The 12943-nt window shown below is 41.1% G+C and overlaps 1 protein-coding gene across 1 annotated transcript in view; it reads right to left on the bottom strand.

Moving 5' to 3' along the window:
• KCND2 (potassium voltage-gated channel subfamily D member 2) overlaps positions 1-8933 on the bottom strand; it is a 480818-nt gene extending 471885 nt beyond the window's left edge. Inside the window, exon 1 of the mRNA XM_042927626.1 lies at positions 7819-8933. Coding sequence (XP_042783560.1) covers positions 7819-8933 — 1115 coding nt within the window. The remainder of the gene's footprint in view (positions 1-7818) is intronic.
• Positions 8934-12943: the final 4010 nt, after the last annotated feature.

Here is a 12943-nt window from a genome sequence, read left to right as displayed (position 1 = left end):
TGGCCTTAGGTGGAATACAAGTCTCCTCCCTCCTTGAGGTCTTTTTACTTATTGCCTCTCTTCACCAAAAGCTCTTTATCCAGATATTCACAGAACTCACTCCATCCTTCCAGTTAGCCATTCCCTTTACAAAGGTCTGTGTCTCAAATATTCCCTTTACAAAGGTCTTTGTCTCTTATCCAGAACAATACATTTCTTACCCCATGCTTATTTTATTTGTAGCACCCACCAGTACTTGGTGTGGTTTTCTTTCTGCCTTTGTTACTAGAAAACACAATTCTTAAGGTTAGGAAATTGGCAGTTATGTTTACTGCTGTGGCCAGTGACAAGTAGTAAGTGATCAACAAAAGTCTATTAAATTGAAACCAACTCTATGAGTCATATTTTGATTTCCTGAGAGATATGCTACTGGTAAAACTTTGGGTTTCCAAAAGCACTATTATTGTTATTCTTAAAAGCAAAGGGAATGAGGAAGATGGCAGAATCATGCCCACATGAGAGCAAAAAGACAAGACCTTTCACTTTTTAGAACAAAACCTTCCCATTCTATTTGACATTATTTCAACAGTCATCCTACTCTTTCAATGTTATTTTTTCTCATCAGTGACTTCTGATAATTCACTGCCTATTCTCCCCACACTTTTTATAATTCAGATCTTCTTTACATAACAGACATGTCAAAATTCCCAATGCAAAATGCAGCCCACCATGGCAGAATGTGGATCCACATATATGTGTACATTTTACACACCTGCCTTTTAACCGCTTCAAATAGGAACTTCTCTCTGATAGACTACATTTATCGTGTATTGTGTATGTCATTTATAAATAACACTTCACTATTTTTAAACATTTCCATTTTATGCATTAATGAGTGGGCTTAGATAAAGAAAAAAAAGGGCCAGCTCATGTTTACTGGGGGAACTGAGGTTGAAAGAGAAGGCAGTAAGTACATTTCTGTGCTGATTCATTTGCATTATAAGATATCTCCATATGCTTCCCAGAGGATTTTCAATTTACCAGCCTTCACCAGAAAGCACACTGATTAAGGAAATAACCATCGACAGCCATTAATTCTAACTTTTGAAGAAAATCAGTTACAGATCAAAGAGTGGAAGAGTCTCATAGCCCTCCCAAGTCCAAAAAGAAAAATAAAAAAGGCAGATTGTAGTACAAAGACAAAATGTTCAAATAATAAATTCCAGTTTTCCCTAACATTGAACAAAGCGAAAGATTACATTAGTAGATGATGGCTGATGTCAAGATGGCACTGTTCCAAAACGAAGGAGCTCTCCATGGTGTGCAGGTATCACCTCACACCATGATTTTGCAAAGCCTTAATGTAGATTTTTCTACATTTAGACACTGCACTAATAGGTAATAAGTCCCCAAAAGGTATGGACCCATACTAAAAGCCTTTCAATCTGGTTAGGAAGGCAAGAAGTAGAACTGTAACATATATAAAATAACATTACTAATGTCAAATGTAATTCCAACTATAGATGGTACAGGCATGGGAGGTCGAGAAGGCTTCATGGAGAAAATCACTGTAAAGACTGGTTCTCAAAGGAGAAAACTAAAGGGTAAAAATTCCGATGGAATCTACTGAAGCAAGAAGCAGTGTCAATGTGCACAGAAATGTGGAGATGCTATTGCAGTACTGGGCTTCTTTTCAATACCACACTATATCCCACATTGCCAAAACTAGCTGCTGAAGCCAGTGGTAGAACAATGGTGATACACACACACACACACACACACACACACACGTAATCAGAAAACAGTATAAGACATATGGAGAATGGGGGGGGGGGAGTAAAATCATTATTATAGCTCTGAAGGATAAATAATACTTCCTTCTCAGTGAATATTCCTTTTACCATTCCTGCTCTTTCAATGAAATAGAAGTTAAATTGTATAGTTTTAACAACTCGCAGGCCAACTCTTTTTAGGTAATTCAAGCAAAATAATTGATTTATTTTCTTCTTTATTAGGCCAGGTAAAATACTTACCACCATATAGTTTGCTTGCAAATAGCCTAAGAGTTCACTGAACAGGAACACATGGTTTTGTTATGTCAACTGGGCACCATCATGCTAAAACCCAGTACTATGTAAATAAATGCAGGACTAACAGTGATGCTGAGAAATGTACTGTGAGTCACAGAGAGCAGAACTAGCAGAGAAATAGAGAGAAAGTTTATTCCTTTTCTTACTCTGTAGTATCAGCAGTAATTTCCAGATAGCTATTATTACATATTCCTAGATAATGTTTTATGGTCTTGAGAGGAAAAAAAAAAAAGAGTGAAAAATGAAATAACAAAAATGCTGCTGCTAATTGTGTAACTATCAGTAAGCCCCCAAAAGTCTTACATGTAGAAAATGATGGACTGTAAATGAGTAACAGCTAAGTTTCTTTCCACCAGAAGTTTAGAAATTAGGTAATAAGACATTTGAAGTTCATTAACTCATTTTCAAAGATGAGTATTGGGACATGACATCAGAATTAAATGAAGTAACTCTACAAATAAAATAAGACCAAGCTAATCTGTAGTCTAAAGGGAAATCCTGAAAGGATAAAAAGTATCCGTATCATAACAGACCCACTGAAAATTAGAACACAATCCCACTCTAGTTATGCTGTGCTGATAGAACACATATTATCTCTTCCTGACATACCTCTGTTTGGCAACCAAGTAAATACTTGTAAAAAAGAAAAGGAAAAATGCTAGGTAAATACACACATTTAAAAGATACAACTGTATGTCATGTCAAATACTGTCTATATTTAAATGATGACTAAAACAAAATAAAGACAGTTAAAGTTTGGTTACCTTAATGCTAAAAGAAGAATACATATTACATGTCTACATTTCTTTAAAAGTTCATTTTCAACTCCCAACAATTAACACACTCTATAAAGAATTTAATAAAAATATATATCATGGTATGCTAAAATAAAAATGGATGTTACTCATAGTATGGCTCTTTCATCTGAAAGAGAAATATTTGGTACTTCCCACCTTGTAAAGATGTATTTGATTAACATGCTAGCAATATTTTGGGCAGAAGCTGGTGCAGGGGAAAATAATTCTACCCATTTTTAGTAATAACTGCGTGAATGAAAAGTTTCTATTTATTTAAATGATTCTGCAAGATATACTCCCAACATTCCCCAAAGCTATGTAGTCAGGATAGTGATGGCTAGCAGGAAAATATTTAAAAGCTCCTTCTTTTTAATCATGTATACTTAACAACATATATGTGTTATGTAAGGTATATGTTCTATATTATATGATATATAAAATGTAATACTTTAATATATTTATATATTGTATTTGACATATATAACACATTTGTATGCACATAAAGTATAACATATGTGGCATATTTCTACATATAATCCCTCTCCAATCATGCCACTCCAAAAAGAGGATACACAGATACTGACACAGTGTTAGGAAAACTGCAGTGAAAAAAACTATTTTGCTTCTTTGTTTCACAAAACAGCAATTTAGTAAACCTATTAAAATTGAAATATTATAGTGCTAGTTTTTTTAGAGTTATAAATGGACAACTACACTAAGTTTTCTGGGAGCACAGATGTAATTCTACCATATTTGTCTCTGATGACAGCACCCTTCTTGTTTTCCTAGATTGGTTCAGAAATCAGAATATAATTTCTGTAGTTAAAATCATAAAGCTGCATGTTAAACAAAAACTTTACAGAAATGCCATGTAGTAGCTTTCTTTCCCAAGTGAAAACTTTGATAAAAGCAACTTTGTTTTAAAATTAAAGAAGTGGTGGACCACAGAAATTAAGAAGAAATTTCTCAAGTTCTTAACTTTTATGTCATGAGTAATACAATGTTTTTTTTTTTTATTAAATGTATTTATTATTTGAGAGAGAGCGAGTGAGAGAACGCGTGCACACGCAGGGGGAGGGCAGGAGGAGAGAGGGAGAAAGAGAATCCCAAGCAGCCTCCCCCAACGCGGGGCTGGATCTCGCTGAGATCATACCCTGAGCTAAAATCAAGTCACACGTTTAACTGACTGAGCCACCCAGGTGCCCCACAATCTGTTTAAAAACAAGGGTCTAAGTGGTTAGTGATCGTGACCAAAAATGCAGGTGTTGCTACCATACAAGCTCCTCAGATTATTTAATGTGCCACCTGGTACCACTTCTAACTCACAAGTCACAAACCTGAGGTACGATAAATGGTAAACTGATGCTGGACCTTGTTAAATATTGTTTTTGCAAAATCTTTTTTGATCACTGATAAACATTTGAAAATTTCCTAAACTTGGTACCATTTGAGTACTACCACCTGGAAGAAACACCACTACTGCATGCTATCTGCCAAGGGTCATTAGGACAAAAGAGGAGTTCCAGGTTCTTTTTCTCCCAAGGCTGTTTAAGGCAGCAATTAGAGTTTACGTTATGGAAAGGAGGGAGGTGGGGGGAGTAAAAGGGCACTGAGGGCCAGTGAAGGCCTATGAATATGCTCCGAAGGAAAAGATGAAGTGAAAAAACAGATACACTTGACCACTCAATCTAAACACTTTTCTAAAAATTCTTTCTGATACTCTTTCTTTCACTGATTTTTTTAAATTGTGCTTTTAAGGTTTCTTACTTTAATAGGAAATGGGTAGGCTTAAAATTACACTTCAAAGCATTAATTTTAGCAGCAAATAATTGGTTATATAAAAGCATGGTTAAGTTATGGTATAGTGATATATTTGAGATTTCAGGGAGCATAAGAATGAATGATTCGATGAACACACAACAGTTGTAAGACAGACCCACTCATTTCTTCAGCCCAAAACCGAACTGAAATTGTTTCAAAGGACCCGAGAAGTAGATAATTCTGTCAGTCCTAAATTACAAAGGTCTTGCCTTTACTTCTCATGTAGATAATGTTTATATGAGCTAGGTTTTCGATAACCACTGTTTAGGATTCCGTTTTCACTTCTATTATCATTAATTGATGAATATTAGCTCCATCAAAAATAACAGCCAAGTAAAAAGAGTTCAGAAAATGTACGGGGAAATTCTTGGTCATCTATCAGACACAGCTTGATCTTAACTCAGACTATTGCATATTTTCCAGAAAGTTTATACCTAACACTTCAGCCTGTAAGTATAAAACTAGAGTGAAAAAATAAATTCAGACAATGGCTTTTGCTGAATATTTTCTGTTCTTAAATAAAGCTGTTAAATCACAGTGCAACCAAAGACACCAAACAGGCAGGATTTAAAACAAAATCTATTTCTCCAGGAAAATAAAATACGTTATAAATATGTTTTGATGAGGAAACTGAAGACATCTAAGAAACTTTCTATATCATAAAGCATATACTTTCTTAAATGTTCATATACATTTTTCAATACATGGATTGTATTTTGATTGCATCCACATTTCTACATCTTAAAAGTATGACTGCTATATTTCATCAGGATCATTAATTAACTTAATTTCTTGAAAATTAAAATTTTCAACTTCAGTGAAACTTACGTCTTAAAAGTAACTTCCATTTTGTTTCCAAGTTTTGAGAAAGTATATATAATTAATTCTTCTAATCTACTTACATACAGAACATATGAACTAATAAATCCATGTCATAGATTTGACTCAGGCATTATGATTCAGTTTCTTAAATGATTTCAAAAATATGCTTATAAGTATTTTGTTTATATAATAAAGAAAATGTCATTAATGGTTAAAACTTCCTCTTTTTTTCCCTGAATTTAATAAAAATAAACTTCAAAAAAAAGTCATTTCAGGAAACAAATTTTAAAATAATAGTAACTTCTCATGTCTAGAACTTATAGCCAGATGAAATTAGCATCTCATCAATATTCATTATAATAATACCGATATTCAACCATATAGACAGTATATGGTATTAAAATGATTCACTGATTCTTCATGAAAAACACTACCATAGACACCAAGTTTTATATGTAAATGCATATACGTGTATATATATATATATGTGTGTGTGTATATATATATATATATATATAACCTTTTAATGTTTCTTTTATTTCCTCTTAAAACAGAATTCTCTTTTTATTCATACACATTTCTGATTTGACGTCCTGATAGTGATTTGCACTATCCAATTGTCCTTAACAAAGATTTCAAATGATAAAAAGACAATAAGCCCCCAAACCACACACATATATATAATTCTCTTTGATAAGAAATAAGCACCTTCACTGCTAAGGTATTCTGTTATCACCTTCAAAATTTGTCACAAAACTACCAACACGATAAAAAGCACATAGAAGCAGTAGGATATGGATTTTCACTGATTCATTTTTCTAGTGCACCAGTAGGTCTTAAAAAATATGTGAGACAAAATCAAAATCATACTATGGTATTTTAGCTTAGTATAAATTCTTAATTAACTTCACCAGAAATTCTTCACATATACGATATTCCATTAGCTGGCCATATGACAACATGAGACTTTCTGCTGAACACAATATGGCTAATAAAATTAAGTTGACTTTAACCACATGGTCATTTAAAGAAGACAATTAGATTACCCAGACACAAAACTTAAAAAAGCAGCCTTGGGAATAACTTTTTTCCTACAGCCATTACCAAAGCCTTATTGAACTGATTAACTATGCAAGAAAAGCAGCAAAGAAAAGCTGAAGAAAGGGCACTAACATCACTCACTACTTGGCTTACCTAAGAACTCATAAAAGTAAAAGACTCTAACCATTTTATTTTATTAGATCCTATAATATGTAAATTCTGCTACTTTTCTGCAGCTTGATTAACATTAATCATTTCATACTTTTCCTTTTTTGTACCATCTAAAGAAACCTTAATTCTAGCTTCATATTTATTTAAAAAAAAAAAACACATTAATTTGGAATATGCCCATTGGGTTGCAAAACACCATTATCCCCAAATAAAAGAACACACAGAAGAATTCTAGAAGGAAATTACAATGCACAAAATTCTATAATACGATCAGCCCCTGATGACCATCAATCTCACCAGATAGTGTTCTACCTTCTAAGTATATTTAATGGTCATAGGCCCATTGCCTGATGGGATCTGTAGTTTCTAAAAACTGTGTGAGTGATAGTTACTGACTTTTTTCTAAAACTATGAACTTATAGTGTAAAATATGTTGCAAATATCATTCTACTTCATTTTGTAGGGTTGATCAGTTTCAGCCCTGATATTCTAAAACCACATAACCTATCATCCAAAATGAAAATGCATGTATATGAATATGTATATACATATTACAAAATCCTTGGGTAATGATACGTACAATCTGTGTTTTATAATGTTGTAAAATAAGAATTATGGTTCTTAGGAGGAAAATGCATGCCACAAGTATCTATTTATATGAAAATAATACTTCAAATATACATGAAAACTTTTCATTTGAATACACTGGAACTCTCTCTAGGCACTTCAATACATATTATGCATATTCATACCTTTACTGGGCACCAATTTTGTGTTTTTCACTGTCATATCTTTATGTATTGATATATATATAATATTATCCTTCCCTATATTCAGGAATTCTAAAATTTCTTTGTGTGTTTGTCACCTTCAGGCATCCATACTCAACACCGGCCAGCAAATCCCTAAATGACTTCAATCTCTGTATCATACCCATTTCGTGGATAAGGAGTTACTCAGAGCCACTTGGATAATGCTTTCCTAAACCCACTTAGAAAAGAGAAAAAAGCATTTCCTCTGAACTGTAGAACCTTATTGGGTCCACGGTCACCTCACAGATATCCAACCTCCACCCCATTTCCCTTGACGGCACCTACCCTAGTGTTGTCATGGTGACGATGGTATACCAGAAGGCAGCAGGGATGCTGGTGAACTTGCTGGCCGAAGACCCCTTCTCTGCGTAGAACATGACTGTAGCAAAAATGATGATAGCCATGGTGAGCGAGAAGAGCAAGAAGCCCAATTCTGAGGCACAGCTCTTCAGCGTGTACCCCAGGATGCGCAGGCCTTGAGAGTGGCGGGAAAACTTAAAGATCCGGAAGACCCGGAAGACCCGGAGCGTGACAAAGGCTCCGCTGACATCCTCATTGTCTGTCATCACCAGCCCAATGTAGTAAGGCAGGATGGCCACCACGTCGATGATGCTCATGACACTACGCACAAAACGGTAACGACTGGGTGCCGCGGCCAGGCGAAGCAAGTACTCAACTGTGAAGATCATGACGCAGGCTGTATCCAAGCAAAAGAAGGCCACCGCATACCGCTCCCCACAAGGCAGTTCTTTAATGTGCCCGGGACTGGAGCCGCAGGGCACTGTCTCTACCACGTTAGCGATGACTGAGACGGCAATGAAGAAGCCTGTCACGTAGTAGAACACCAGGGCCATCGTGCTGGTGTGGGGGTTCTCAAACGCCCGCCACACCCTCTGCCGGGCGGTCATGGTGGGCAGCGCGCTCTCTCCCGTGTTGTCGGTATCGGCGTCGTCCTGCAGACGCTCCGCGTTCTCCCGCCTGCGATCCTTGTACTCCTCGTAACAGCAGTCCCCGATAATCTCCGGGATGAGGCCAAAGAAGGCCAGTTCCTCATCATACGCAGAGATGCACTCGTGGCGAGGGTAGTGCAGCTTCCCGGTGCGGTAGAAATTCAAGATATGGCGGAAGATGTCTGGGTCACGGTCAAAAAAGTACTGCTGAGTTTCCGGGTGGTAGAAAAAGTCCCTCTCCGAACTGCCCAGCAGAGTGTCCGGGTAGCGTTCCAGGGTGTCCTGCCACGTCTGGAAACGAGTGCCACTCACATTGAGCACAATCAGGGCATCTTGGGTCCTTTTTCTCTCCTGCCTTGGGGGAGCCGGCATGGGCCCCGAGGCCACGGGCATCCAGCCAATGGCTGCTGCCCTAGCAAAGGGCAGCCACGCGGCCACACCCGCCGCCATGGTTCCTCGAAGCGGAGGCACGAAGGGCGATCAGGCTTCTACAGCGGGTCACAGTCGCCACACTCACCCGCTTCCGGCCGTCGAACCCAATACTGAGAGCTGCGGTCTGGAGGTATCACTCCTACTCCAAGGCGGGGCTCCTGGTGAAGTCACAGTTCTCGGAAAGGTAAGTTTCCCTCCAACGCAGGGATTTGTAAAAAGAAAAAATGTGTGTATATATACAACGTCCTTACAATCACACCCAGCAGAACCTCACCAGATCTCTTCCAGCAGCTGGGCCAGGCCACTCCTGGCACGAATAAGTACACAGGTGACTTTAGGCGCAGCAATTTCTTCAGACAGGTGTCTGATTTCTCCCCTGACACAGTCCGGATAATGTAGGGCCAGTACGCGTCGTGTAGGACAGAGAAAACGAGGGACAGTCATTCAGTGGTGTTCTTCTGATGAATTCGAGAACCCTACCACCTTCCCTTGCAGCTCTTCCAAACCTCCCCTTTCCAAGTGGCCCTTCCCGCCAAAGGAGTCTCAGAAAGGCGACCTGTTGTTGTAGCTTCCGAGATGCGGTCACAGCCGCTGCCCCATATCTCTTTGGGAGTCCGGTGGCCGCCTCCACTCCTCGGGCCGTATTTGCAGAGATGGAGGTGCTGTGGCGGTGGGCACGGTGGGGGGCGTGAAGACAGATCCGCCTCCCCCTCGTCTGCAAGCACCCCTTGTATCTGCCAAAAGCGTTCGCCCAATGGCCCCTTCACTCTCTTTTCAAGTTCAGCCCAGGTGCAGTGTGACAGTCACAGAAGCCGGGAGCTGGCAGCAGCCGCCGCCGCCGCGGCGGCAGCAGCAGCAGCAGCAGCAGCACCTGCCTCCGCGCAGAACGCGCCTCGCTCGCGGTACATACCTGGCAAAGTGCGCGCCGGGGCTGAGTTGCATAGAGACTTTCTCCTCGCCGTGCACCCGGAAAGGGAAAAGCCGAGAAAGCAGCTCCCGAGCAGCCGAATCCGATGCGCCCAGAGGGCATAAATAAAGCTCAAGCGAGCTCTTCTTCCCCTTCCCCCATTCCTCTGTGCTTCCCTCCTCCTTTTCACCTTCCAAAAGCCAGGCGCAGGCGAGCCGAGCAGCAGCAACAAGTTCAAAAGGTGCGGGGGAGGCGAGAACGGAGGGGACTCGCTCCTGCCAACTTACTGCGCCGCCGCGGTCGCCGGGGCCCGAGCGGGGCGGTGCGGGGCTGCGAGGCTGCGGGGCTGCGGGGCGGCCGGGCGGGCGGCGGCGGCGGCGGCGGCGCAGCGGGGCCGGAGCCGGAGCCGGGGCCGGGGCCGGGGCCGGCGAGGGCAATCGCCGGAGCGCAGAGGCAGGAGGCGCTCGGCAGCGCGGGGGCGCGGGAGGGCGGCTGGCTGCTTCCCCGCCAGTGGGTGGTCCTGCATCTCCCCCGGCTCCCCGCGCCGCTCTGCTCGTGCGATCAATAAATAAGGAGAAAATAAATAAATAACCGTGCGCACGCCCCGCCACGCAGGTTATGAAAGGCGTCTCCTGCCTTTCCCTCGGCTTGACCTTTCTCCGCCCCCGCCCCCTCCGGCTCCTCTCGCTCCACCCCAGCCACCCACCAGCCCCGGCGCAAAATGTCACCGAGGGAGAGCATCCAGGTGGATCTGCCGGGGAGGAGAGCAGCCTGGATGAACAAAGGGAAGCTTCACGCGCTCGGCTGCGGTGGTTTGGTTGAGGAGAGGAGGAAGGGGACCGGTGCCTTGCTTCTGCCTCCCTGGGACTCGGTTCACGGCGAGCGTGGGAAAAAAAGGGAAAAAAAAAAAGAGAGAGAGAGAGAGAGAAGGTGGGAAGGAGGGTGAGCGGAGCGGAACGCGCAGGAATTGGTTGTCTTCTGGGGGCTACTGGGTAGCAAGACCTGCAGAGCCCCGCGGCGGAATTTTTTAAGTGTTTTTCCCTCTTTCTTTCTCTTTTTATTTGTTCAAACCAGATGTGAACGTTGCAGGAGCTAATATGTCATCTGTCCAACTTGCTGAAAAGTCAGACAGTCTCCTCGCTCTAGGTCTTGCCACAACTCCTTTTCCCGTCCTTTGAGAATGACAGGAAGGATTTAGAATCCTTTTCTAAATGTCAGCGTCAAGGGGCGTGAGGCTCTGTGAGTGTGCGTCCCCTTCCTTCTCTCTGCGCATCTCTGCGCATCTCAAAAATGGTTAAAGCAGTTAAAGGTGTCCGTGTGATGGCTAAATGATGGGGTGAGAGACTAGGAAATTGTCGCGGCCAACCGTTTTGTTTTTCGTGTACCCCGCCCCCCCCCCCCCCCCGCGTCATTAGGAATATTTCTTAAAACCAAACCTATACCACTTAAAACCACTAGATGGCGAGAATGGAGAGAAGTTAAATCTACACCTAAGGTTCAGATGCTTTGTAAAGGTGAAGGATCAAAATGAAGTGACCCAGCAGAAGAGCAAATCACAAAAACATCCTCAATCCCCCACTCTCCATCCACCTTTTTTTAGTATTTATATGAGATATACTACTGAGGTTTGAGTCTGCATTTCCATGGCTATGGGAAGATGTGGAGAGTCCCCTGTTGAAATACCTTTGAAAATTAAACTTAGATTACTGAATAACAGTGATTAAAGGCCCTTAGAAATAGTGAGGTTTTATCTATACTGATTAGGGGAGAAGTCTAATTTTTACCTAAAAGTTACATTTTCAAGGCTTGCTTTGTTCCTAGTTTGTAAAGTAAGAGGACTGTGATGTATAGTCTTGAATTGACTTTAAAGACTTAGAGTTCTTAGGGATGATGTGTTAACCTTAAAAATCTGAAATGGAATACCTCAAAGAAAAGATATTAACAAGAAATAGAGGATACAGAAACTTACCAGAGGAGAAAAACAAACCTTCTAATGTGCAGGGGTTTTTGTTTGTTTGTTTGTTTGTTTGTTTTTTGTAGAGATGGAAAGGTATTTTTGTTTACTTATTTACTGGTATAGAGGTATAGGGAATCCCATATTAGTAGTTAATGAAATCAGAGCCAACGCACCATGAAAGTTTGGAAACACAGAACTGAAAACACCTGCTGTTTATCTGTTTGTATTAGTTGCAGTGAAAGATGCTTGTTAACAAATCTGTATAGCCTGCATACCCGAAAAAAATGTTAACTGGAAAATAAAAAGGAGGGCACTACTTAACAATTACTATAAGAAAATTAACCCCGTTCTAATCCTGACAATAAGGTACAAGCATGACAGGTGTCTCTAGAGAATGAAGAGCCACGAATATTCAATTGATGCCAAACTGGCATGACCTCCCATAGAGATGGGGCAGGTGAACTAAACAGAGCCTTTAAAACTTCCCAGCAGGAAAGTGAACACTTACAAATATAAACATAGATGTATAACTTTACAAAAAGCCCTTAATAAGTAAGAATATAAAACCTGCAACTTTTTTTTTTTTTTTTTAAACGTAGTTTTCATGCCCAGCATGGAGCCAAAGCCAGGGCTTCAGCTCATGACCTGGAGACCAAGATCCAAGCAGAGATTAAGAGAAACTTAACAAACTGAGCCACCCAGGTGCCCCTAATATCTACAATTTTTAAGAAGACTTTGAGATCTACTCTCCCCCACTCTCCACAAGCTTCTTGATACAGTAGAAAGAATGTGGCCTTAGAAGATAAACACATGGGGCGCCTGGGTGGCTCAGTCAGGTTGAGCGGTCCGGCTTCAGCTCAGGTCACGATCTCGCGGTCTGTGAGTTCGAGCCCCGCGTTGGGCTCTGTGCTGACAGCTCAGAGACTGGAGCCTGTTTCGGATTCTGTGTCTGCCTATCTCTCTCTGCTCCTCCCCCACTCGTGCTCTGTCTCTCTCTCTCTCAAAAATAAAAACATTAAAAAAAAAAAAAAAGAAGATAAACACATCTTGGGCGCCTGGGTGGCTCATTTGGGTAAGCATCCAACTTCCACTTAGGTCATGGTCTCATGGTTCGTGGGTTTGGGCCCACATGGGGCTTTGCACTGACAGCTCAGAGCCTGTAGC

Source organism: Panthera leo, chromosome A2 (assembly GCF_018350215.1).
Source record: "Panthera leo isolate Ple1 chromosome A2, P.leo_Ple1_pat1.1, whole genome shotgun sequence".
NCBI lineage: Eukaryota > Metazoa > Chordata > Mammalia > Carnivora > Felidae > Panthera > Panthera leo.
The sequence above is the reverse complement of the archived record's forward strand: the minus strand, read 5'-3'. Positions and strand labels throughout refer to the sequence as shown.